The sequence below is a fragment of the Centroberyx gerrardi genome, chromosome 15 (assembly GCF_048128805.1).
Source record: "Centroberyx gerrardi isolate f3 chromosome 15, fCenGer3.hap1.cur.20231027, whole genome shotgun sequence".
NCBI lineage: Eukaryota > Metazoa > Chordata > Actinopteri > Beryciformes > Berycidae > Centroberyx > Centroberyx gerrardi.
The window spans coordinates 20759688-20785892 of NC_136011.1; the positions used below are offsets into that span (position 1 = coordinate 20759688).

The 26205-nt window shown below is 40.8% G+C and overlaps 1 protein-coding gene across 2 annotated transcripts; it reads right to left on the minus strand.

Annotated features, from left to right (window-relative positions):
• Positions 1-532: 532 nt before the first annotated feature.
• rtkn2 (rhotekin 2) lies at positions 533-10423 on the minus strand. Of its 2 annotated transcripts, XM_078288750.1 has the most exons (14): positions 10289-10423; positions 9725-9826; positions 8378-8580; positions 7950-8008; positions 7671-7724; positions 7436-7553; positions 6925-7125; positions 6139-6233; positions 5526-5632; positions 4837-4968; positions 3889-4057; positions 3485-3592; positions 2371-2673; positions 533-2127 (listed from the first exon to the last, which is right to left on the minus strand). In XM_078288750.1, the coding sequence occupies exons 1-14, from the start codon at positions 10421-10423 to the stop codon at positions 1769-1771; spliced, it is 2145 nt and encodes a 714-aa protein (XP_078144876.1). In that variant the 3' UTR covers positions 533-1768. The 2 variants fall into 2 exon arrangements, with proteins under 2 accessions (XP_078144876.1, XP_078144877.1); XM_078288751.1 differs by lacking the exon at positions 9725-9826.
• Between the last annotated feature and the right edge of the window lie 15782 nt (positions 10424-26205).

A 26205-nucleotide genomic window follows, 5' to 3' on the forward strand; every position in this document is an offset into this window, starting at 1 on the left:
GTTCTGCTCTGATCAAAGTGAGAGCGTTCAGTCCTTATCAAACATCAGGCAGTTGTACATTTTTTTTACTCATTAGGTTTCATTGGATCACATTTTCTTCCTCTTGTGCTACATTCAGAGATGAGCTGCACAATATAACATCCACAGACACAATCTATTCAATAGTGGCTACATTTCAACAGTTTTACCCAGGGCTGCACAATTGTATAATCGTATATAGAGATTTTATCTTTCACAATAATTGTTTAATATCGCAATATTGAAACATACTTTCTTTTCATTTTCTTAAGAATGCCCGCTGTAATTGAAAATAGTCATTATGTTGATATGAGATGCAGAAAGTGCAATACAATAAATGTGATCCCCAAATCATTATGACTAATTAGTATAATTAAGTAACTGTCATCACAAGATCTATCAAAATATTTAGGAATAGGGTGCACTGATATATTATATTGGCAATATTGGTATCAGTCAATATCAGCTTTAAAAAGCAAAATCCAATATTATTTTTTACTGTCAATATTTGGCTGATTGTGGAATTGGCAACAGAATAAATCTATCATGGTCTTTTGTTTAAAAAACAATTATCTTAAGATAATACAGATACAGATACCGATAATGCATATCGGTATCCGTATCAGCCAATGTGGGTGGGAAGGTATTGGATATCGGTATCAGCCTCAAAAAAACATATTGGTGTAGGATGATCATTTTAGCCATAATCAGCCATATCAGCATCAGTAAAGGTTGCAGCTGCTGAGACAGTTTTGACCCGACAACCTCCCATTAATAATATTCTACTATCACCCCAATTCAGAGTGACTGATCTGAACATGGTGACATACAGTAATATACACTGAGCATACAACACACTGCCAATATTGAGCTGCACCCCCCTTTGTACAATCCATGTCTCAGTTCTGTCAAGGCTTAAACAAAATCCATCTTTAATCCGTCTCTTCCCCATCTACATCTACCCGTCATGATTGAACAGGATTTAGAGAAATAAAAAAAAAAACATCGGATTTTAGCGTCCATTATAGTTTACCTGGTCAGTCTATTTCATACAGAAAGCAGCTGGACCTAATGTTTTGTACACTCAGTGTAATTATGAAGACCACTCTTCAGCAAGTGACAGTAAGTGGTTGAAATATCTAATGGTGAGCGGTATTATATTTCCGAAACACACACAAGGACATTCATTATTTGAGCTACTCAAAAGACTCCATATTCATTCATACAATCATGTTAATAGCATTTATGGACTGCAGTGTTAAATTATGTTGGACATACTGTGTAGCCACTGAAAACCCAAGGTCACTCCATTATTAAGACCTCTGGGAAATGGACAAGTCACATTAGTGCTCTGTATTGCTCCGAAAATCCTGTTCCCGAAAAATCAACTCTAGTGGTCATGAAGTAGTCACAGTAAGTGGAGTAAGTCAATAGTTCCAAAAGGAATGACTCGTCTATAGTCGGCCTGCAGATCAATTCCAATTTGAGTGCTTTTGCAAAGGCTCTTACTTAGGTCCATGTTCCAGTGGCAGAGCTGAGAAATAAGCCTTTCCATTTTAGTGGGATTGATGGTGGCAGAGCTCAAAGCGAACATATAGCGCTCAGATCATGTATGGATTAGCTGCTCGTGAAGAAGTTTTATTAATGAAGACAACCAGCCAGTCGAGAACCTTGAAATGAGGTCTAACTGTCGGCGTAATTATTTGCATTAGTGGTCAGGCGGGGTTAGAGGGTTAAATCTGGCTCTAGGTCACCAGGCTTTGGGGTTGATCTTCTCTCTGAAGGACTTCCTCAGTTTGCTCCTGGGGGCAGGAACTGGACCAAGACCAAGACCGGGTCTGAAGTACCCGTGTCGGGCCGAGGCCTCGGGGGTCTGGGTGTGGTGGTTCTGGTACTCCAGCTCCTGGAAAGGGGGCTGAGGCTGACTGTAGGCCGGTTGCACGTCGAGGTGCCCCAGTGGAGCGTTTTTTCGGCTGAGGGCGCCCGCTCCTCCGGCGTTGTTCCTCTGAAGCTGCTGGATAATAGCAGAGAATTTGGCATCCAAAGATGGCCTGCCGGTTTTGGACTTTGCGGCCGGGCGCGAAGTGCCGGTGTTCTCCTTCTCCTGGTATGAGAGAGGAGGAGGAGGATGGAGAGAAGCGGGGAGGGGAGGTCTGGCTGGGCGGGTGGGAGGGGCATAAGGCTGTCTATCAGAGTGAGAGGGAGGGGCATAAGGCTGTCTATCAGAGGGAGGGGGAGGGGCATAAGGCTGTCTGTCAGAGAGAGGGGGAGGGGCATAAGGCTGTCTATCAGAGTGAGAGGGAGGGGCATAAGGCTGTCTATCAGAGGGAGGGGGAGGGGCATAAGGCTGTCTGTCAGAGAGAGGGGGAGGGGCATAAGGCTGTCTGTCAGAGGGAGGGGGAGGGGCACGCCGCTTCTTGTTGCTGTTGGACACACAGCTTGTGTTGGCGTTGGGGCTTGAACATGGGGTGGAGCATTTACTCGGTGACAGAATATTTTTCTGCACTACCATTGAATGGGACCCGTCAAACAGAGTGGACCAGTTAGGCGCCTCCCTCTCCTCCTCCTGACCAATGAGAAAGCGGCCGTCCGTCTCCTCAATCTTGCTGTGAATAATGTCTGTGATGCCCTCAAACTTGCCAGGAGAATTTATACCTGAGAGTAAAACAAAATAAAGAAATTCACATTGAAATAAAGGTGAGATAATCATTATGTGGCCAGCCATTTAAATATAAACCATTAAAACAAATGTGATAAGCAACATCCAAGATTAGGTAAAAGTCAAATCATATTTCAATTTCAAAAGTTTTCTTTTTGGTTGTTTGTATACAGTAGAATAATCTGTACACCTCAGGTATGGAGGTAGCATGGATTTGTGAGATGTATTATTAAAATACAGTGAATTACTCATCTGAAAATGTATTCGAACTATCACAATAATACACATTCACACACATTCCAACAGTCTAATTTGCCCGTAAAAGGATTTCAGTCAACACTGAAATTGGAACTATTGTGCACAGTTAATAGAATATATTTGTTATCTCAGTGTTTCATTCAAGCGGCTCATTTGGATTTTTGCGCTTTGGAATAATAACTTCCATAAATAGATACATAATAAATACAAATCCTGTAAAATATGAAGAGTTTTGTTCCAAAATGAGATATCCACCATTTTTTTTAAATGACACCCACTCTCCCATATTGACTGCTGGCATGAAAGTTAAGCACATTATGAGTTAGTATTGAAGTTCTGAAGACATTTGCCTATAAAATAGTTCATTTTTTGAGGACAGAATCATTTCTGTTTTTCAAATATTGCCTGATGAATTTCAAGTAGTAGTAGTAAATAAATATATAGCGCTGTGGAATGCAACCTTTCATATCAGACATCAAACAGTCAGTTAGCAAATTATCACGCTCTTTCTGACTCACTTCAGCCACTCACTCCAAATACTGTACTCACTGAGGTCGTTGTAAACAGAGTCGGCCTGCTTGGCGAGGAAGAGTGGTGGTTTCCGTGGCGATGCAAGCTCCATCTTCATTAGCTGGTCACAGCAGTGCAGCCACTGGCCTGGTCACACACACAAAGACAGGCATGAGAGATACAGATAAAGGGTCTGCTATCTGTTTTTGCTAATGGGAGTTTAGCAAAAAAGATGTCCAGACACTTTTCTTCACACACACACACACACACATGCTCACACACACACACACACACACACACACACACACACACTTTGTCTGTACAGTAAGATACACATACAAACACATACCTGCTCTGTACACCCACATACCCTATGTTCCCTTTTTTTAAATATATACACACCCTTGTGCCATATGTTTACACACACACACACACACGCTCACTCTGGTCATATAAGTGTTGGTAGAAGGCGTCCAGCCAGTCCTCCAGCTCCTCCCTGGTGTCTGTGGTGAAGACGATGGTCTGCGTTCCTCCTGATGAAGGGTTGATGATGGACAGACTGCTGCTCCTCCGGCCTGCTGACTCCTTCTCCATCACACGGATCCGCGTCTCCTGCAGAAATAGCACAGATAACTTGACATAACCTGAAAACAAGGTTGACAGTATACCAACTGAAGCTCTACATGAGATCTTGTACTAAAGGCACATCGCTGAAATTGTAGCAAAAACCGAATTAGGCAGCAAAATGTCAGATTTAAACAAGACCTCAATGAGAAAAGTAACAATTTTAATGAACAATAAATAATGTGATATAATTTGTTTTTTATGATTGCTGTAATGATCAGTGTTGGGGTAATGAGTACTCAGATTACTTTTTTGAGATAACTAGTAACTTAATGAGTTAGTTTTCCAATTTTTGTAATCTGTCAATTAATTTTGTTTAGTTCTAATGTCACTGCTTTTGTTTTTTTCACAGTAAAATTTTTGTTAGCACATTTTTTTTTTTAAAAGTATAAAAACAAGCAGACAAAATGCTAGAGATTGAAAAAACGCAATGCAAGTATGCTTGATATTAATGAGATTGGCTTATTGTTTTAAAACAGAACAATAACTAGTTACTTTTTAAGGTGAGTAACAAAAGTAGAGTAGCTAATTACCATTAAAAGTAACTTTCCCCAACACAGGTTATGATTCTGTAATATGTGGTGGGTTTTATTTTGTTGCTGATGTGGTTTGACATTTTCAAATATGTAATATATCATCCACAAGCTCAACAGAATAATCCGAGCATGACACAATGAAAATGTGAATGCGTGCAGCATTGAGTTTTGAATCTTCTTTTAAATTAGCAGTTCTATAGCTGTGACAAAATGTTTACTGTTCTGTCTTACCTTGTTGATGGGTATGTTCATGGTGGGCTCCACTTTAGCATCAATTTCTTCAGGTGTGAAGTAACAGGACAAAGAGCCGGCACTCAGCACACAGTACAGACTACAGCAGCGGTACACTCCCTCCACACACTGCTGAAAATGCAAATACCAGACGACATTTATTTATTACCAGGGTAATAAATGCAGTTGTCAGAAAGTTATTTTTAATCCTATCTGGAATAGAAGTTAAGTTTAAAAAAATAAAAAAATAAATATAAGGAAACAAAGCTGGCAAAAATCAGCCTATTTCTGATGGAACACTACCATAAATTGGGAGTGTAAAAAAGAACAGCAAATTACTGCTGTGTTTAGTAAAGCAGATACAATAAAAAAAATGTTTTACAGATTGTACTGCTAACCCTGTTATCTATTAATTTAAGAGTAGACATGCAGCACAAAGCAACCTGTCACTGCATGGTGCAAATGATAAGTAGTAACTAACTGTATTAACTGTATTTATTTAACTCTAGTAACTGTATTTAAGTCATTTTTATACTTTTTAATGACTTAATACTTTTAATGACTCGTTTAAGGATGGTATGTGTAAATGTATGTTTTTCATACATTTGTTTTATGTAAATTACTTGTGAATTAGACTAGGAACCAGCTTTGGGGCTTGCTAATGCTAATGCTAACAGCAGTCACTCTACCTTCTGGCTCAGGTAGCCGGTCATCATGGTCTGTGTCATACAGGCGGGCTGGGCCACCAACCGGCAGCAGAGGTTGCCATAAAGTGGCAGCCAGGAGGACCAGTCAGCTGTGAAGGTCAAAACACACCATAAACCACACTGTAAGGTTTGTGTGAAAAGGGTAAAACTAAACAATAAAGCATCTTTTTCAGGTATAAAGGTACAGCGTTAAACAACATTCACAGACAAATACATAGAACAGATATAAGTTTCTGTCATATAGCTTCCTTGGTAATGTATTATGTAATTGTAATACAAAATCTCACAATATGCACTGTGGAACAAAACAATGTATTGCGATAGGAACTAAAACTAAAACCAAAATTTGATCTGAAAAATCAGAGCTGGATAACAAAAACCCACTGAACACCTTCTCCATTTAATCTTTCACACAAAGGAAGAAGAGTAGTCTAGGCTGAACTTCTATCATAGGTACCTTTGTTTCATTTTTTACTTCTAATTCTAACGCTGTGAAAATAGTGTATTGTTAACCTGGTACTGAATCAAACCAGGAGCTAAGCACAATCCCTTTACATCCCTAGATATTACACTTCTGTGCTTTTCCAGCTCTTACCGTCTTGGAGGACAACGAGGGAGTGAGACTGGAAGCTGCCTTCAGCCTGGGGCAGACACAGTGTGGTGTAGGCCAGCAAGCTGTACTTGGCTCCACTGGGACAGGTGGGGACACACACACACACACACACACACAATAAGTTGTGCCAATGTACTAAGGCATTTCCATTAGGGTTAGACCGATATATCGAGCCAATATATCGGTTCCTCCTTGACCACAGCTACATAAAACAGCCTACAAAACCTGCAATTAATTTTTAGTTTCTTTGCACATTTTATTAATGTCATTGTTAAATTAATTCTTGATTCAAAGGCCTGATGTATCCCTGAGTTTCTCCTTCCATTGAGAAGGCGGGGTGGATCACCAAAAATGTCATTAGTCTGGATTTCAATGGAACATTTTAGAGTTTCATGATGGTCTAACTGCTGTTTCAGAGGGTTTTTCACCCTGACAAGAATGTGGGAAACACTGAATACTTGTATTTTTTAGCATGAAAATGGTTAACTTTAAAGATATTGAATATTGGCACAAAATTTTAGCACAAAATATCGGCTATTGGCGACCCCCAGTCCAAAAACATCAGTATCGGCCTTCAAAATCCATATTAGTCGAACCCTTATTTCTATACTCTGTTGATGTGATTTGTTTGAAAACCTGTTTTGTGATCCCCCGGCTACAGCTGTTGTTCCAGTAATAAGTCATAATCAAGTTAGTTCCCAACTGTGAAAATATCAAACAGGGAGCCAAGAGTCTGTAAAAGGTTTTACAGGGCAACACACTACATACGAGGGTATTGGGTTGCACTGCAGGAAGGTGTCGGGGTCTGGAGTGTCCAGCAGAGGGCAGAGCTTCTTCCCGCTGGCTTTGCCGAAGGAGCTGCGCAGCTTCTTGGCCAGTTTCTTTGGCGTGTTCACCAGCGTGATCTCTTCCTCCAGAGCACAGCTCCACAGCTCCACCTTCAGCTCAAACTGAGGAACTGCCTCATTGCTGTGAGTGGGGACACAGACATTTAAATTGGGACTCATAAAAACAAAAAGTATCCATAAACCATTATTCATCAAGGAACAAAGGGCCAAAAGAAAAGACAAAAAATTCATGAATCATACATTAACCTTTCATTGCACACCAATTATGGCCAGTAACACACAGCAGAAATAGATGAGTCAGTGCTGGGAGGCAAAACCTTCATTCAAATACTAATTCTGCTGTTCACAGTACAAATGAAGTACAGAGAAATCTTACTCCAGCAAAAGTTCTCGACAAAACTCTATTTATTGTACATACAATTATTACTTACAAGATGGTGACTCCCTCAAAGCAGATGTCAGTGACTGATCTGTCCACCACCACCATCTCAGTGTCAAACACCTCCGAGCCGATCCGCATCAGACAGAAGACCGCCACCCGACGAGAGCCTAACACACACACACAGTGAATGTATCTGGTAGTACATCTACGGGGCAATACAGCAAGCATCCACAATATAACATGAAGTGAGGCAAAACAGAGTTAGGATGAAAGGATAAACTCACTCCCTCGGTTGTTAAAGTGGTCTGAATCCTTCCACATCAAAGGAATACGCAGCCCTACATCAGCAGAAGAGAGGAGGAGAAAACTATTTCAATAACAACACTATTAAGTAACAATTAATGAACAATTCATTTCCAAAATGCTACATATCCATTTTGATTTAAAAAAAACAATCATGTTTAAAAAGTATCAGAATTTGTCTTAACTTTGTGTTATATATCATTTTGTAAGAGTAGGTGTCAAGTACTGAATGATTTTGGACAAAGTGAGAACAAGCTTACCGCAAATTGCAACTTTCCCACTACAGGGCACACGCTCATCTGAATCTGGATCTGAAAATCTGGAATAAAATTTGGAATTTACCCTCACAATGTACTGTAAATTCTGTATCAATAGATCCACTTCATTGCAACCAAAACAACACTTCAGAGACTCAAACTGTCCCTCTCTCCCAATCATGCTCACTCCGTCCATTTAACCACAGAGTTCCTATATATCTTCCATTTCAAAATTCCAGTGTTTTCTAGACAAATCACAATAACAAAAACAGCAAACTGTGAAAACGTGAAATGACATTTATATATAAAGTGTAGTATTATGTCAGTATTTTTGTTCTCAATATCTTTTCAGACATTTTGTGCAATTTCAGAACTTTTTCAAGACGTGGAAATGACCAAATTGAGTCGAGTGTAACCGTCCTCCCTCTTACCTCCTGGCTGCTCCCATCATCATATCCTGCTCCTCCTTCTTCTTCTGGAGCTGCGTGAGGTAAGCCTTGATCCTGGTGTTGCAGGTCAGCAGGTTCTTGGAGGCGTTGAGGACCTGTTCTCTCTTGGTGCAGGCTAGCAGCAGCTTGTAGGCCCCGTCACGCATTCGCATCTCAAAGTCCAGCTTCTCCTGGATGTTGGTGTCCTTTTTTTTGGTGAGACACGACATAACAGACACACACACACACACAATGACCGACTGGATCCATCTCAAAAAGCTAGAAAAACTAATTAGAGAATTAGAGTGAAGTTGCCCTTGAATGTTGTTCATAGCCACAAAAATTCCCTTCCACTTTTAAAGGTGCTGCATATAGCATTTTAACATCAATAAGTCATTACCACATTCATTTTTGAAACATTAGTGTAATTACAGTAAACAAACATGACCACTGCTGAGAAGACTGACAACCTCTACCCGTTGGATTTTATGGGAGTTGGATTTTATGGGAAATATGATGCAAGAAGATTATTGGGTTTATGAGAGTTTAACAGGGTTTACGGGAAATGTTGTCTTAGATTTGAGAAACACTAGCAGTAAATTATTCCACTGGCATGAGAACGAGGCTACCAATCGTCTCAACCACAGTCTCATTTGTTTACAGTTATTATACCAAGGTACTGCAATTAATTTGATTATGATACTGATGTTTAAAAATGTTACACACAGCACCTTTAAGGTTAGGCTTGGAGCAGTGAAGCCAATTTCTTGTCAACACTCAAGAGCAACTTTTTGAGGTAGAGGGTGAGGTGACGTGTCTGATGATCCCTGCAGCGAGGGAATGAAGTGAAACACTGATTATTATTATTATTAGACAAACCATGACTGAGGAAAACACACTGATCAGGTGGTTTCATAAGGATTAACATGAGCTAGATGGGAGAAGAGGAGTACAATGACTGACAGTGAGCGCATGATCTTATATAAACCACATGCAATTTGGATGGTGGTGATGCAATATGATGAAATGCAATATGGATGCTGTGAAGAACTAGGGAACATAACTGTGGACAAAGCTGTAAAATGGTAATTCTAGCTAAGACATTTGTGGCCTAAAGGGAGTCTGATGATGTCTGATATGAGCTGGACTAAAGACAGCCGATAAATATAATAAATAGTGATCTCTGTTGATAAATTACTGAATCAGACTAAAGTCATAACATACTAAATGCAAAGTACCAACTGTTGAATTCAGAAGGTCTCAGTGGGTTATTGATTAGAGGTACGTTCATATTTATTTTGAGGATACAGACATCATCATTCTCCACATTAAACTCTCCGCTGTGACTACCTGTAGTTTCTTAGAAATCTGTCGTATGTACAACAAATTCATATCCTCTACTATCTGAAGCGTGTCATTCAGAAGACTTGGGCATCTTCTCATGCTTTTGGCCTGCAAGGACATTAGTTTGAGTGGGGTTAGAGCAAAGAGAGCGACATTATTTGGACACGCAGAGCAACACAGCAACATTCAAACAAGTGCAGAGGGAAACATGGTTCTGGTTTCAGGAACTGAATAGAGGGGCAACTCCCCTATCAGATTGTTGGCCCATTAGCATTGTCCCAGGGAACTGAAAGGGTGTGTGTGTGTGTGTGTGTGTGAAAGAGAGAGAGAAAGAGAGAAAGAGAGAGAGAATTAGGAAATCCAATTCATTATTTACTAATTATCTGAGATTATAGCCTAAATTATGCTTTTATTAACGACTTTAACGGCAGCAAACAATGCAGTATACAGTTTGTTATTGCTAGAACTAAAAACCAAATATTATGATTGCACTTTGCACTCCCCGCCCCCCGCATAACTGTCAGTCAACCAGTGTGGAGAATTTAAACACCTGTTACTCTCTGGCTTTACCTCGGTTTGCAGGAAGACGGTACTCTGCCGTATTTTCTTCCTCTTGATCTCCATCGCCAGCGCGGACCCGGACGACAGCGAGGATCTGGAGCTCGCGTTTCGCCTGAAAGTTTGAACATCCCGCGGATCGTCCATGTTTCTGTCCATTCGCCAGCAGCAGCAGCGGATCACGGAGCTTCACATTCCAGCTACAACGCCTCTCGCGCTGCCAGGGCTGCTCGATTTGGTTCATGTGGTCTGCCGGAGGCGGAGCTTCTAACTCAGAAGCGAGGTTATCACTGAAACTAAGACAAAAACACCTGAAATAAGAGTAAAAATGGCTTGAAATAAGAATAAAAATTAACTGTAGGCCTTTACAAAATTAAACTCAACTCGCAAAATATTGCTGCCTCCAAAATAAACTGAAATAAAATCGAAAATATTCAAATAGCCTATTACTTTCAGGTTAAGTCTTTCTTTGGTTAAAGACATATTAAGAGAGGAATAAGTAAGTAAGTAAAGCTTTATTTATATAGCGACTTTGTAAAGCACAGAGTTTACAAAGTGCTTCACAACAAGGGGAAAAAAGAAAAGACATGAAAGACATAACAACTTTGACAAGACAAGCCCATAAAAGCCATCATAAAATAACACAATCATACACACGTAAAAAAAAACCTACACAAAGTATAGAGTAGGAGAAGACAACTAGGGATGAGTGAAAGCCACATCTACTAATTGATACAAAATATGAAACACTTTAGGTAATTCTCCAACTATGCCTACTTGTGCCTTCCTTTTGTAACTCTGGACTCCTACAGATTCAGGGCATATCTTCTTATCCATAACAGTCAGTACACTCAAGCTTAACTCAAATACAAATAAAAGTTACAACTAAACCTTTCTGAAAAATATAACCTTTTTAAAAACCAGCAAACAATCGTCTGAAAACAAAATTAAACTAAAACTAAAATGGACTTCGATTTGCAAATACAATCAAAATGAAAAACTAATGCAAACCACCAAAAATATTATAACCCTGCACACTCGAGGATGTTCAAAAATAAATAAACTAACGCTCCGCCTTTCCGGTACTTCCGCAGATTTAAACCGAGTGCGTCCCCGCTGACAGGGCGCGTCATCCTGCCAGACAAAACAGGACTGAACCATTTTGAAATTTGAAAATGTTTTGGGTGTTAAAAAATAATCTAGAGTGTTTTTTTTCTTATTTTAGGGGTGGGAATATAATGGGCTGTATTTGAAAACACCCACAGTCAGACACTGAAATATGGGCAACTCATGAAATACCGTTTAAATCTCGCTTTGTGTAAAACATGGTGTGGTTTTCTCTCACCAAACTAGTCTCGCCCAGTCGTCTGTTGTGAATGCTGCAAACGGGATGCACTGTTGGACCAAATTGCTCCCAGACGCTGTACATAAAACTCGGATGTAGTTTAATTGTGCCGTTCGTTATCAGAGATTATCTTGAATTTATTTATTTTTTCTTTACTATGGCTTAAGTTGAATGCATAATGACAGTAGCATACTCTGAATACAGGTGTCTAAAACCTCTAAACTGTAAATTTGAAGGTCCAGGTAAAAACGTCTTCAGCTATAACAATGTAATTAAATGATGCATGTTTTTTTTTTTTTTTTACAAACGTCCCCATTTGAACGTTTCTGCGGTTGTCTGGTTCCCGAGCATCTTTCATCTGAGCTGCGCCTCAGTCACCAGAATTCCACAGGGTGTTCATTTTCAGTGACTGTGTTATAGTCCTTCACATATACTATTGTCATCTACTAAAAGCTGCGCAGCCCCGCTGATAATGAAAAAGCCCCTGAAACGTGACCAGCAGTGAGTCCAGGAAACCCGCCCACCCGGTCCCGGCTGACTGGGCTTCTGGTCGAGTTGGAAGTGTAGACGCAGGCGCCGAGGATGAACTGCGTCAAGCTGGACAGAGACAGGCCGCAAAAACACTGGAAATCAGGGCTCTGCCTTCAAAATGAAAATATAAAAATTTGGGGGTAAAAAATGTATGAGAAATTGTGTGAGTCAGTATGTGTAGGCTGCTGCAGCTGTGAGCTACTTTGTTATCTGTAGGACACTCAGCTCTGTGTATCTGTCATGCCATAATCTTGTCCAAAAAATCTATTTCTATTTCTATATTTCCATCATTCCAAGCATAGGCTAGTCTCTTTACCATGAACTGCCCAGATTAAGCTGTCACACTCTATACCTTAGACATATTTAGAACAGTTCAGTCATCATTCATCATGACCATGTTAGTAGACAGCAAACCATGTTCAGCTCGCTTTGTTCTTCTCTCTATCCCTTTTAATTCAGTGGAGATCCGCATGTGCCTTGACTGAATTAAACTCACCTCGACCTGCTGTTTCGACTCTGCCTGATTTTTGAGTCACATCTCCATAACAAAAACATGTAACTGTGTGTAGCCTACTAATCAACTGTTTAGAAACAATTCTGCCACTGCGGTTGAATCCTACTTTTCAGGTAGTTGATGTCCTTCCAAGTTACCTGGTGTGTGATCTGTAGGCTATTTGAGTGGTGCATATTTTTGGCAGCCTATTATATATGCACACATTTCAGTGGTGGCTTATTCTGGTTGACTTGACACCAGGACCTGGAGGCCCCATTCAGTTGTGCCAGTAATATGGATTAAAAGGGAAAAGATAGCAGACATCCTTCTAAGGTCTTTTTTGTGTATTTTTGGCAGCCCTGTGTTCATGACATCTTGTGCAGGTATAAATGTGCACAGTGAAAAGGACACTGGGAAAAATTCTATTTATTACAGATTCCACTTTAATATTATTTATTTTCATTTAGTTTCATTTTGTGCTACTATTCCAAAATAAATGTGTATTTATTTCAAACAATACCCTTAAGGCTGTTTGGCATCCATGGAAATTAAAATGGTTTCTGTAGCTAATGCAGTTTTAAAAGTAGGCTACAACACATTAAAAATTTATTTGGCAAAACTGCTTCATTCAGCAACTCAGGCCCACAGTTATGCTAAATTTGCAATCTCATATTGTACTTAGAAAGCCTTAAATTATAATGAAGCCTACTTGAGATACATGAATCATGACACCTTTGATGAAATCACTTAAAATAGCAAAAATCATTTTTTTTTTTGACCAGGCTCTCTTATTACCACTATCTCCATGTGCTCTCCTCTCTCACAGATTCAGGGAAATTAATTATTCTTCCTAAATCTATCATCACATGATTCATTTTGTATATGGTTGCCTAGATACAAGAGGTGGCTATTCCTACCAACAGGCTCAATCACAGAACTTCAGTTCAAATTCTATGGGCTCAAAAATATAATACTTCATATAATACTTCCATGAACTACCTCCTACTTGCTATTGCTCACGTTGCAGCCTGTTCACCCAAAAAAGGGGGTGGGGGCGGTTATTTTGAAAGTCCTGACAGGAAGTCGTGGGATTTATTCCAGCTAACTTGACAGCTCTTTCAGGATGTGAGTCCACTCTCCGCTATTTGGAAGGAATAGCGTTATTGCTGAGCAACCGAGGGAGCGAGGGCCGACAGAGCTGCAGCGGCAGGGCTGGGCTCCACACCGCTTCAATAACAACACACAGCAAAGAAAAGGGTAAGTGAGGAATACATGTTGACTACATTTTTTTTTAGTAAACAGTAAAATATAGAGTTGGGGCGTTACACACCCACTCTAAGTTTACAGCCAAGGCAAGGGGGAAAAGGGATAGGGTCTGTTTTCTGCTTTTCTGCTCCCCATCTATTAATTTCACTTTGGGTAGGGGGTTATGCTGCTGATACAAGACATGCGATTAAAGCCCGATAAAGAGGTGACTCGACAGTTTTTGGAGCTTCTCACATTAACGACATAAACTATGGATTGAAATGGATGTATACAAATTTAATAGACTTGCCACGGTTTGTAAACGCCTACTGCTTTTAAAGGATAAACAGCCTGGACCGCCACCCCGTTGGCTAAATGGCTGTAGACAGACCGAGCTGCACACTATTGTCAGCAGCAGCATGACTAGCCCACTCCGCCTTTATTTGTAAAGCGACACAGCCTCGCCACTTTGTTACCTCTGTTCCAACACCGGCTGCCCACTTACTGAAGGTTACTGTTGTCTTTTCTGTTACCGATCTGCGTTTTTTTTTATTAGTTGCATCCTCATGTAGCCACACCGAGGCTATCCAGACAGGATGCACATCAGTCAAGCCGGTCACATTGAATGCTTTGTGTTTATCTCATTTGAAACCCACTTGCTTCGGGGTCCTGTTTGATTGCTTGAGTCTATTTATATTGTCTGAAGGTTATGTGAGTAATATTTCGCTGTATTGTGGTTGCAGTGTGTTTCCCCGATGCTAGACCCCCCCTCTTCTTCTGTGTGGAGGCTTTGTTTTCGGACGGCAGATGTAGCTGGCCTACATCGCATCCGTTCTTCTTTGTGTTGAGTTGGATTTTTGCTGTCATCATCACATAAGATGTGTAACTTTGGGGAGTAAAGCTAAAGCTTTAAATGCATCGCGATGTCTTAGTTTTAACATCGGTTTATCTCGCCGTGCATGAACAAAGATTTCAGTTAAGATGCCTTTATTTGAATAAATGAATGAAGCCCTTAGGCGAGATTGTGGTCTATGCAAAATTCACATTTGTGCAATTATCAAGTAATGAATTGTTATAAACTTAGTCCACATGTTAGAATCAGATGCAGATGGGGAAATGGCCATCCAAGTTACACATCTGTGTTGAAAACATTTGGATTGGAGATTCCCATTCTAGCAGCAGTGACCTAAATGTGTTTATTAATCTCATTTATGTCCCTTATTGAAGTGTAAACGTGTCAGATACCAGTAAAAACTAGACTCAGACACATTTCTGGTCTAGGTTTATACCACAGTGGGTTGCTCTAGTATGGTGTGGGACTGATGTGTTCTTGGAAAGCTGGATCGCCATAGGCTACACATCAGTTTTGTTTGTCTCCGCCTCCTCCTTCAGCTGTAAGAATTCAAAGTTTTTTGGGTTTGAGCCATAGAATGTGCGGATAATATCATCCAGTCCAGCTTTTCTCCTGTCCTTTCCTTCCCTTCCCTTCCCTTCCCTTCCCTTCCCTTCCTTCTCCCTCCCTCTCTCCCTTTTCCCCCTCTCCTCGCCTTTTCTCTCTCTCCCTGCTTCCTTTCCTCTCTGCTGCAAATGTGGCCGCTGGCAGGCCGGCTGGCTCTACAGGCGGTTGCATTTTTAAAAACTGTGTCAGTGTCACAGGACGGTTGCTGCCGCACTATTGGAGAGGAAAGTGCGCAGCAGCAAATGTCCTAACTAACCTCCACCCCAAGCCTTCCTCCATATGTGTCCTCTAACACAGCTGCAGTGCAGATGGGAACACAGGGAATCCCAATGTCGTGTCATAGTTTACTAGTAATGTCCAAACTCATCAGTCATCAGTGCTGATCAGTCAATATTTAAGAAACGACACTGTAAGTAGAATCAGTTTACTTTTCTATCCTCTTTGGCTTTAATGACTTTCAAGCGCTCTCTGTTTAGCATCATAAATCTGACCCTAACCTTACAGTAGTAGCCACCAAGCGAGGTTTATATATAGTGAGGTTTCCTTCAATAATAATAACCTATTTTCTCCTGGGGATTTTTTTTGTGCGGCCTGCCCATGGCCATTGTGTATAGTAGGAAGCTTAGGAAGTGAGTTAGCTTTACTTCAGTGATCAGAGAGTGTTGTTTGTGACTGAGAAGAACCTAGTTTGAAACTCACTCTATTCTATTCTATTCTATTCTATTCTATTCTATTCTATTCTATTCTATTCTGGTCTGTGCTGAGGGTAGATGTTTTCCTAAGTTCCTATGTTGTTGTACCAGGGCGTCTGTGGCTAAAAATAGGATCGAATCTCACTTCTGTAATCGGCCAGAGCAGAAACATTTAAAAGGGTTATGAGAGTTAGATATGGCTTTGCCTGGTAAAGCTCCTGTTTGAAGCAAAAAAGCAGAGAGAGAGAGAAAGAGGGAGAGAGAGAGAGAGACAGAGAGGTTGACAGAAAAAGGCTGCAGTAGGAAAAGAGAGAGAGGAAGAGCACAAAACGAGAAAAAAAAAGTTGAAGCAATCCGTCAACATCGTCATCATCTGCCTCTCCCTTGTTATGGAACATCATGGGTGTGTCTATCCACAAATCTGTGTTTTTTTTTTCCATGTATAACTTCTCAAAATATAAAATCATACACAATGACCTTCACATCTGTTTTGGGGTGTAACTTATTCCCCCTTTGAGTTTCCAGTATTTTCGGTTTGTTTCCACTGCGGATATTGATCTTATATTTGCTTCGTTTCCACTCCCATCTCTCACTGCCGGCCCCCCGATTGTCTTGTTATGCTAACGTTTTTGTTTTTTTCCCTCCTCCTAAGTGCCAGTGTGGATTTCAGTGTGAGAGAGTTCACTATTTTTATCTGCTGCTGAGTCTATTGCTGCGGGCAGCATAAATGTTGGTGCCATCATCAACGTGGCAGGGTTGGCCAAATACTAATGTTACTGTTAAAGGGCCACGAGTCGGTCATTATCTGCTCAGCAGGGGCCGAGCAGGGGCGTCAGAGCTCAAACTTACATCTGACAGGCTGACGTGCGCCTTGGCTTTCTGCAGGTGGATTATATAATTATTTAAAGGATGAAACAGCCTTATTTGAGGATGCAGTGGAGGGTAAACTCACCTTAACCCAGTTTAGCCACCTTTTTATTTGCAGGAACTGAGTTGACCCACGTTTATAGACATGTAGACAGACATAAATTTAACTTTAGTACCTAAATTCATAGTATACATCATAGTAACTATCAAACTGATGTAAGGTGTATAAAGATAGAGTCTTATGTGGAAAATAAACATAAATTCATGTTTTTCTGAAAGTATAATTGATTTTTGTTTATAAACTGTAGGTGGTTGTGATGTCTTATGATGATGATCACCAGCTGGAGGTCATAGTTTCGTTTTAATTGGACATTACATCACTGCTTATGTTTCAACGGCTCTAAAGGGTGTAACTAGGATTTGACTAACAGGAGAGCTAAAACACACATTTTTTCTTACTCAAGTAATACTAATTGGATGCTTCTTGTGTTACATTTTGACGGTTAATCGAAGTCTGATCGTTGTATCAGCTTATCACTTATATTCTTCTGGTCCCAAGCCCCATTGGGGAAACTATATCTCCTGAAATTACTGTGTTTCAATATAATTTTTCAGATACACATGATGTGTAAAATTATCCACACGCGCTGAGACAGACAGCGCCTCAGGGCATACGCTTCATTAATTCTTTAGGATTATTAATAAGCTGTTTTTTTGTTCTGTATCTGCACAAGAGCATCTACATAGCGCTGGATTTCCCCTATCAGCCTTCACAAAAATAATATCTTCTTTTTCTCAGAGAGAGCTGAAGGGCAAGCGATTTGTTTTAATATAACGCCTCAGTTCTCAACAGCAAACTAAACAGTAGACATCCCTCAAGTGTTTTTCCAAATGTAGGTCTCTAGGTCATGTGGAACATGGGGGTCACTGAGCATGTGGTGGGTTTATTTCTTAAGGCCAGTGGTGTGTTGTGTTGTTATGGTATTAACAATGGAGCAGGCAGGACGGATGCTGGCTAAATGGAGGTGTTTGTTTGTTTGTTCCTCTCGCCAACTGCTCATGTGATGCATGTGGCCGCCTCTCAGCACCATATGGTCTTTTCTGCTGCATCGGACAGTTTTCTTTTCCACATGCTGCATGTATAAGTGTGTGTATACACTCGCAGACGCGTTAACACATGTAAAGCCATACACACACACACACACACACACGCACACACATGCACACGCGCTCAATTTTCTGCAGACCTGATGTAGTATAATGACACCCTAATGATTTATTGTCTCCCTGCATGGTGCTATGATCCTTTCATAAGAGATGAATGTCACTGTTTATTGTCTTTATTAGGCTCCTTAAAACGCAAACTATTCAAAATGTATAGTTCAATAGCGTAAATATATTTTTTTCTTACTTTTTCAGTCCAAGACCCAGATTTAGGACATTTGCTCTCACACTTCCAGGACCCAGATTGCTGACCCTGACACGCTGGTACTTGTGTTATTGTGGGGATCCATGACCCATTTTATCCGACTCATGTTTTAAGAAACACTAGCCTGTCTTTCTTTCTCATTCGATGCATTTTAACATTAACTGTTGTTTAATAGAAAAATGAATGAGAGATCCAGATAATAGTTGATCACTTGAATGAACTCTATCTGACTCCTCATAATAATGTTAACCAGATTAGGATACGGACCAGATTTAAAGTCATCCTGGGTTCATATTTAGTAGCAGGACCTGCTATTTTAAACACAGTATCAAGACAGAGGCGCAGCGTTGACCATAATCTGACTGTGGATGATAATGATGAGGGAGTAGAGACGTTAAACAAATTTAGATAGAACGAAGCTATAAGTCAGTTAGGTTAGGCTTAGTGTGACTATGTGGAGGGACAAGACATAGCCATTTGTGTGTGTGTGTGTGTGTGTGTGTATGTTTGAGAGTGAGTGTGTGTGCTCACATGTGTGTATTTGCATTGGTCTGTTTCTGCATGTATGTGCATATATCCATTGTGTTTTGTTTCATTTAATTTAGGACACTTTTTGTAGTTAAAAAGAGTAAAGATGTTGATATAAGATACAAAAAGTGCAGTAAAATAATTATCTTCCTCAAATCATCAGGACTAATACTCATGATCACACTATTTCACAAATATCCACAATTATCATTTAAGCCATCATTGCACCCCTATTGTGCACCAGTTTGCATGCAGATAAGTGTGTGTGTGTGTGTGTGTGTGCGTGTGTGTGTGTGTGTGTGTGGATGGCTTGCCATCAAAATGATCTCTCCGCTCATTCGTCTAAGTAGTGTTTGGAAGCTGGAGGATACACAACGTCAAACTACATTCAGCTTCAGGTCAGTTAATGAGCCTCACAATGACAAACCACAGAACAGACATGCTCATCATGGATTTCAACCTCCAACTGTAGTCGAGGTTTTCCAGGACAAATGACTATGCTAACTTGTAGGGTTTGGGTGATTGGACAAGGAAAGGTTTTGGACAGGGTTTTCTTTTCCTAAGGCAAAGGAAATCCCTCAAACAGACTCTATTGTGGATCATGAGCGCTGCGCTCTTTGCTGGCTATTCTTCATTTATGAGAAGAGGTAAAGTAGGCCAACTTGATTTGAATGTCAAATGGAATCATACACTTACAGAATGACATCCACGGTGCAGCCATAGCCTGTTCCTCTGTGTGCACGCTTTATTTTAGACCAGCAACACCTCAAATATACCGTATTATTTTGGTTTTATTTGCTATGAAATATCTTCTTTCGTCGACTGTCCCTTTAAAATGTAGAGCAACTGCCTGTAGTTGTCATGTGAAGAGCCTAAGTGCCGCGAAGTTAGCGTTCACACTCATATGCTCACTTGCACGCACATGAGCCACATGCAAGAACGATATCACACACACACAGACTCAAAACATCATTACACGGTGTAATCTTAGTGAGATACAACCTAACCTGTGAAATCCATGAAACCAGAAACCTCACAAGTTCAGACGGCACTGTTCAGCGGTTTAGTTTAATGGTTGAAAGTGATAGATGTTGCACAAGTAGACTCATGAAATGGGTGACTTACATAGAAAGACAGATTTTAAAACAAGATAATGTCCGCAGCTCAATGAGCAACAAGATGTGGCCCATGTAACTGACAAAATTTGGCTTCTTTGAACTTGTTACAAGTGCAGGATAGTTCATGATCTGCATTAAAGCCTAGTCTCTCCTTTTGTCCATTGTGAGAGCTTGAGAGAGGAGTAATAGCCTGTTCACCTCCTCTACTGTATACTCTCATGCCTCTAAATCTACAGTAGACTCAGTCATTGGGGACTAGAAAAAGCCTTTGTCTGTCTGTCTGTCTGTCCAGAGGTTGCCTGGCTGTCTCGTCTTGCATCTGCTACCCGTTTTTTGTTCTTTGCAGCCCCCGGGGCTCGGACCCTGTTTTGTTCTCAAAGAGTTTCAAGACCGATCCAGACTCCCTTGTCTATTACTTATTGACTTTGATCCAAATGTCCTGGCTGACCTTACATCAGCATTTTTTAACGGAATAGGCTACTGCTTTGCTATTTGTCTTGTCTCATTCCACGTGCTTTTCTACTGTGCTTTTTGTTGATTTTACTCATAGCTCTAAAGTAATGTCTACCCTCCTACATCCTCCTTGTCTGTTCAGTCATGGTGGCTATTGCTGCCCATGCTAACTATCCAGTTCTTCTCCTATTTATTCCAAACGAACTGCTGTTGCTCCTGCTGGAAACGTTGGAAGCGCATCGCTTTGTGTCCGCCAGAGGATTTTTCCTGAGAAAGACTTACTCAACATCAGCAAATGTAAAAGCTTTCATGAACTGGCTACAGGTTGAATCACTGTTGTGTTATATCAATCAGCGATAGAGTGTAGCAAAATGGACATTCATATACATATGAAAATACTGCTGGTTATTCCTTTAAGCTCCACACAGGGTGTGTCAGTGTTGAGGTATTTTCTCATTAACTTCCCACTTCCCATACAGCTGAGGGAGTCACTCAGCTAAAGCATGGCATTTACTTTATGAGTTTTTTGGAGCTAGCATCCACTGCAGTTGGTTAGTTTGACACTAAGCTGCATTTTTACAATGTAGGCAGACAGCCACACCCTTAGTAGGGCTAAGCTTGGCTCTGCATCATGGGACCATGTGGAAATGAGTGTGATGAGAGTATGAGTTGTGTCTCTGTGCCTGTCTCTCTCTCTCTCTCTCTCTCTCTCTCTCTCTCTCTCTCTCTCCCACTCTTTCTTTCTCACTTGGCTTGGGTTTACTTAGCATGTCTGTGTGTTTGTGTCCATCCGTGTGTGTGTGTGTGTGTGTGTGTGTGTCGGCTACACACAGCAGCTGTCAGAGTGTGTGATGTGGTGTGAGTCGGCTATCTAGGGTCACGATGGCAGTGATGTGACGGTAAGAGAGGTTAGAGAGAGAGGGAAGAGAAACAGAGCGGACCGTTACCCAGCTGTTGCATCATCCAGGGACACACACACACACACACACACACACACTCACACACACACACGTACACACTCCAGACCGGTGCTACGTGGAGAGCGGTAGCCATGTGTTGCAGCCAGCAGGGAAACAGATTAGACCTACACCAGTAAGTGAACCGGCACTCGCTGACATCACATCCCGTGCCCTTTCAGGCGATGTCTGTGATTGGCCGGTTCAGAGTGGAGGGAAGAGATTTGAATCGCTGGAATGAGAGAAGACTGCTTACATAACATTTTGATGGAGAATGGAAACGTTATAGCTGTAAGAGGGATTAAAGCTGATAATTCTGATTATCCAGCACTGTCTTGAATTCATTCCAGTTATTTTTAATTTCTGAACAGCTTATTGTACTGACTGTAAAGCTTTAAATTTAGAAATACTAATTTGCTAAAGATTTATCCCTCTGATAGAATGTTTTATCACTGAGTATTAGCAAATCTTAAATGGTATATTCCTCATTAGGCTGTGATTCAATTCCTTTGGGCTGTGTCTTACTGTAGATGACACACTGTTTTCCATTCATATCAGACAGTCAGTGAATCAACACCGGCTGTACAGACTTCCAGTGGATTCAAAGATGAGCGCGCTCTGTCCGCCGCAGGAAGCGCTGTGCATGCTTCCTGCCTCTCTCGTGCCATCTCCTCCATACAAAGCATTCACAGTCATTTTAGAATAATCCCGCTCTTTCACTCATTCTGTGTGTGTGTGTGTGTGTGTGTGTGTGTGTGTGTATGTGTGTAAGTGTGTAAGGGGGTGGGGAGAATTCCTGCCAAAACCATGAAGTCATTATTCCTCCTGTCACCCCCAACAAGGATGTTGCTGGGAGAGTGGAATGGAGATGAGGTAGATCTATTGCTGCTGTCAGTATACTCTGTTGTCAGTATGAATTTTGTCTATCACCAATGACATAAAATATTCAGCAGCAAAAACGCATTTTGTATTACTTTTCCATCTTATTTTTGCACATAAGTTGACTCATAGACAACTTTCTTGTTATTCTCTATTCTTGCTATTCTCTATTTGAAGCACGTAAACTCAGAATAACCTCGGTAAACTGATTATGAGAAACCCGGTTAAGATGCCTGGCTTATTGCCGTAAATGGGTTCCTGTGGTATGTAAACATCTTACTCCTTTCACTTTTCGTTTTTGCTTCTGCTGCAAAAATTCAGACAGGTTGTATTTTGATGTCAACAAAAAACATTGTACAGATTACTATTGGGATCATTATTTATATCCCATGTATTAGAATGAACCTGTTATTGCTCAGTCAAAGAGGGAGATGCTACAAGGCCGCCTCACCTTTTCATACCTTTTTGCTTGCAGACTGTTCTGTCTGTGGGTGGGACAGGAATATTCTGTTAATTGGTTTCTTCATGGCAACAAGGATATTCAGTCACATTACATCAAAGTTGCATGTTAACATCTTAACCCGAATAAGACTATAGCCAATAGCGGGCTGAGAACAGCATTTTCGCCTTTATATGACTGAGTTCAAAGTTGAGAGAGACAGGAAAGAGTGGGAGAGAGAGGGGGATGACACGTGACAAAGATCCTGGGCTAGATTCAAACCCAGGATGCTGCTTTCACATGGTGCACGGCTAGACCACTGAGCCACCAGGACGCCCCACTGGTTGTGTTTCTAAATGTACAACTTCAAGTGAAAAGACGTGGTTAATTTCTGTGCTGTTTTTGATGTAGAACAGATAATTTCCCCACTGATAACATCTGATCGATTTTGCCTTAGCAACAGCAACTCTTAACAACACAAATAAGAAACATCTTATTTGTGCACCAGCTAACGTATCTAGTAGAGGGAAATGTTAGCACTGGTATTCACACACTCTTGTAGTCACATTAACATTAACATTGGTTGCATTAAATCTGAATAAAAACATTTCAGTATCTGAATAAGTTGGTCTGATTGTGCTGCAAACATTTATTTCTTGTTTCTTGTTGATGTTTTTTTCCTGCATTTGACCAGCACCTCACAGATTTGGAGCTGTGCAGTCAACATCATACTGTTACTTTATTAACATCAATTGCTTTGCTAAATTAGCCTGCTGGCTAATTAGCTAACTAAAAATACCAAAAACCAGCTATTTGTTGAGGTTAACTAAGCTGACTCTTCTCAAGCTACAGCTCAGTGTTTTGGAGTAGGGAAAAGACAGTGTCCTGTGTCCCAGTAACCTATATTTCTAAACAAATCTACCTTATCAGATCGTTCACTTTGACATATAACATTAAATGAACTGACCTACACTCACACCACCACAGTCTTTTTCCGATATCTCTCTTTTTTCTTGCCCGGTTGTTATATGTTTCGATATTATTTGCCCGTTCTCCACTGGACCTCCATGATGGCGCCAGACGTGGTTGCTGGGAGATTTGTGATGCAACTGCAAAACCTCTATAGTCGGGTTACTCTGGGCATGTGAATACAGCCATTGTCTTGCTCATGGACTTTAGCCAGACAGAAATGCTATGTTGGATGTGATGTTAGAGGATTTTGGTACCGTGTTGTGCAATTTATGTATCCGACAGAATTATGTTTCTGATTATGTACTTACGGTATGTCCCAACCTAATGCTGTGTGCAGGGGTGTAGTGAAGGGTAAACCCACTTAAATTCAGTTTATCCACCTTTTCTGGCTGGTACATTTGTAGTGTACAACATAGTATGAAACTGATATAGGGTCTTTTAAGAAAAAACACATAAATTGATGCTTTTCTGTAAGTAGAATTGGCTTTTATTTGTGTTGGTGGTTGTTTGCCTAACTGGAGTTTGTAGTTTACCCACCTTTTCATTCCCCGCTACATGGTTAGCAGGCCTGTCTGTGTGCCTCATGTCGTTTCTTTTTGATCTCCTCTACTTTACCTCCCACCCACTAGGAGACCCTAATAAACAAACTCTGACGTGTAGCGTTCATTGCTGTAGGTCTGTCGTTGTAAGTTGTCAGCAGTTGCAAAACCTGTTTAATAAATCACAGTGAGATACAGTGAGATAGTAAGGATGGTCATATGATATTAGGACTATATCTTACTGCTTATGTAAGACTTTAATGTGTGTGATAGTGAGAGGGCTTTAATGACACCACACAGGCTGGTATGCTCCTAACCACACTGTCTTTAACCGTGCATTCTGTGGTGAGTGTGCAGCGGTTAATGAGCCAGTTAGCCTTCTGATGCCTTGGTTACAGAGGGGAGGAGAAACCACAGATAATTATAGTGTAATGGCAGTGCTGTTGTTGCACTTCTATGCAGGTTAGCTCTGCTCTACTCTCTGTGTGGTAGTGTGCTGCTCCATAGCATCCAAACACAGTATCTGTAGCAACAGGGATATAAAAGATCTGTTCGTCTGCTACTTAATGGAGTTGTCAAAGTTTCTGTGACAGGTGGTGTAGTCATACCGGCTCACACTGGTAAAATTGCTGTCACCTATGACAGCGTTTTGCAGCAAACTATTTCTGACTTTATTACTGCCTAAACTTTTCCTCTTATATTGTCGCACACAACCTACGAAATCTTTGAAGATTCTGAAACGAAACAGGGATGAGAAGCTGATCCCTTTTGCATCAGAGACAGCTGTTGCTTTTGGTGCAGTCACATTCTCTACAGCGTCGTGCAAGCAACCGTCAGAGGTGTGCGGTTGATTAAAATTTTACCCAAGGGATTATTGAGTTGGTATACTTAGTACTTATGAGGTCAAGGGAGTAAGAGCTTAGCTCAATAATCTTTAATTCCCTCTCTGATGGGCCTTACTTGGCACTTTCTACAAACGACACAGAGCTCCTGTTATTTTAAGGCCTCCTGAAATTAGCATCAAAAGATCCACTTTGAAACCTGTGTAAAACGTAAAAAAATATAATGATCATGAGTATTAAAACTGTATAAACCTCAGTAGAAACGTAAAAACCCTTTGGTGTAAGTAAATGCAACAATCTTGTAAAGTCGATTCTATAAGAAACAAAGAACTTGTATTTTGGGTACTTTCCCACTCAGATATGGTAAATTTGGAGAGGCTCCACTCTACTGTTTTGTTACTGTCTTGTGACTCTGTGTGAAACATATTCAATTAGGAAACAGAGCTTTGGACTTTATAGCCAGTTGCTCAGTCAGACTGCCAGTCATCAAACCAATCTGCCAGCCAGCTATATAGCCAGTCAGCCAACCAGAAAGCCTGCCTGTCAGTCAGTTCTGCTTAATACTGTTCTTCCAGACCAGGACAGTTAGAAAGTTGGAGTGGCTGAGTTTGACCTCCTTTCTCGATCATCTGAAGGAGGAGAGAGCGGGGAGGGAAAATAAACGTCCTACTGGGGAGGCCAGCCAACATTCCTACATCACTTCCTCCTCTAGCATCTGGCAATGATCAGGGCAGGCGGAGCGAGGAAGAGAGAAAGAGAGGATGTAGCTCGCTGGCTAGCCTACCGCTCATTCCCAGGCTTAGACAGAGTCAGACATCACACTGCGAGACTGCCCACCCACTCATTCTCTCGCTACCAGCAAAAAACAAAATGAGGCAAGGAGGAGTGTTTTGATTCTACGTTCTCTACCCATTCTCTGTTTACACTTTCTGTCTCTGTCTCTGTTTTCTCTCTTCTCTTGCTTTCTTCTGTCTTTTGCCTCACATGCCCTTGCTTTATTTCTGTCCTTGTCTTTCCTCTGTGCTCATTATATCATGAAGTAAAGAAACGCTCATTTAGTGTCTTAGCTCGCTTTCTTGAGTGCAAATGAAAAATGTGATAGAAACTAAAAATCTCCTTCTTGTCTTCCTTCTCCTCTCTCA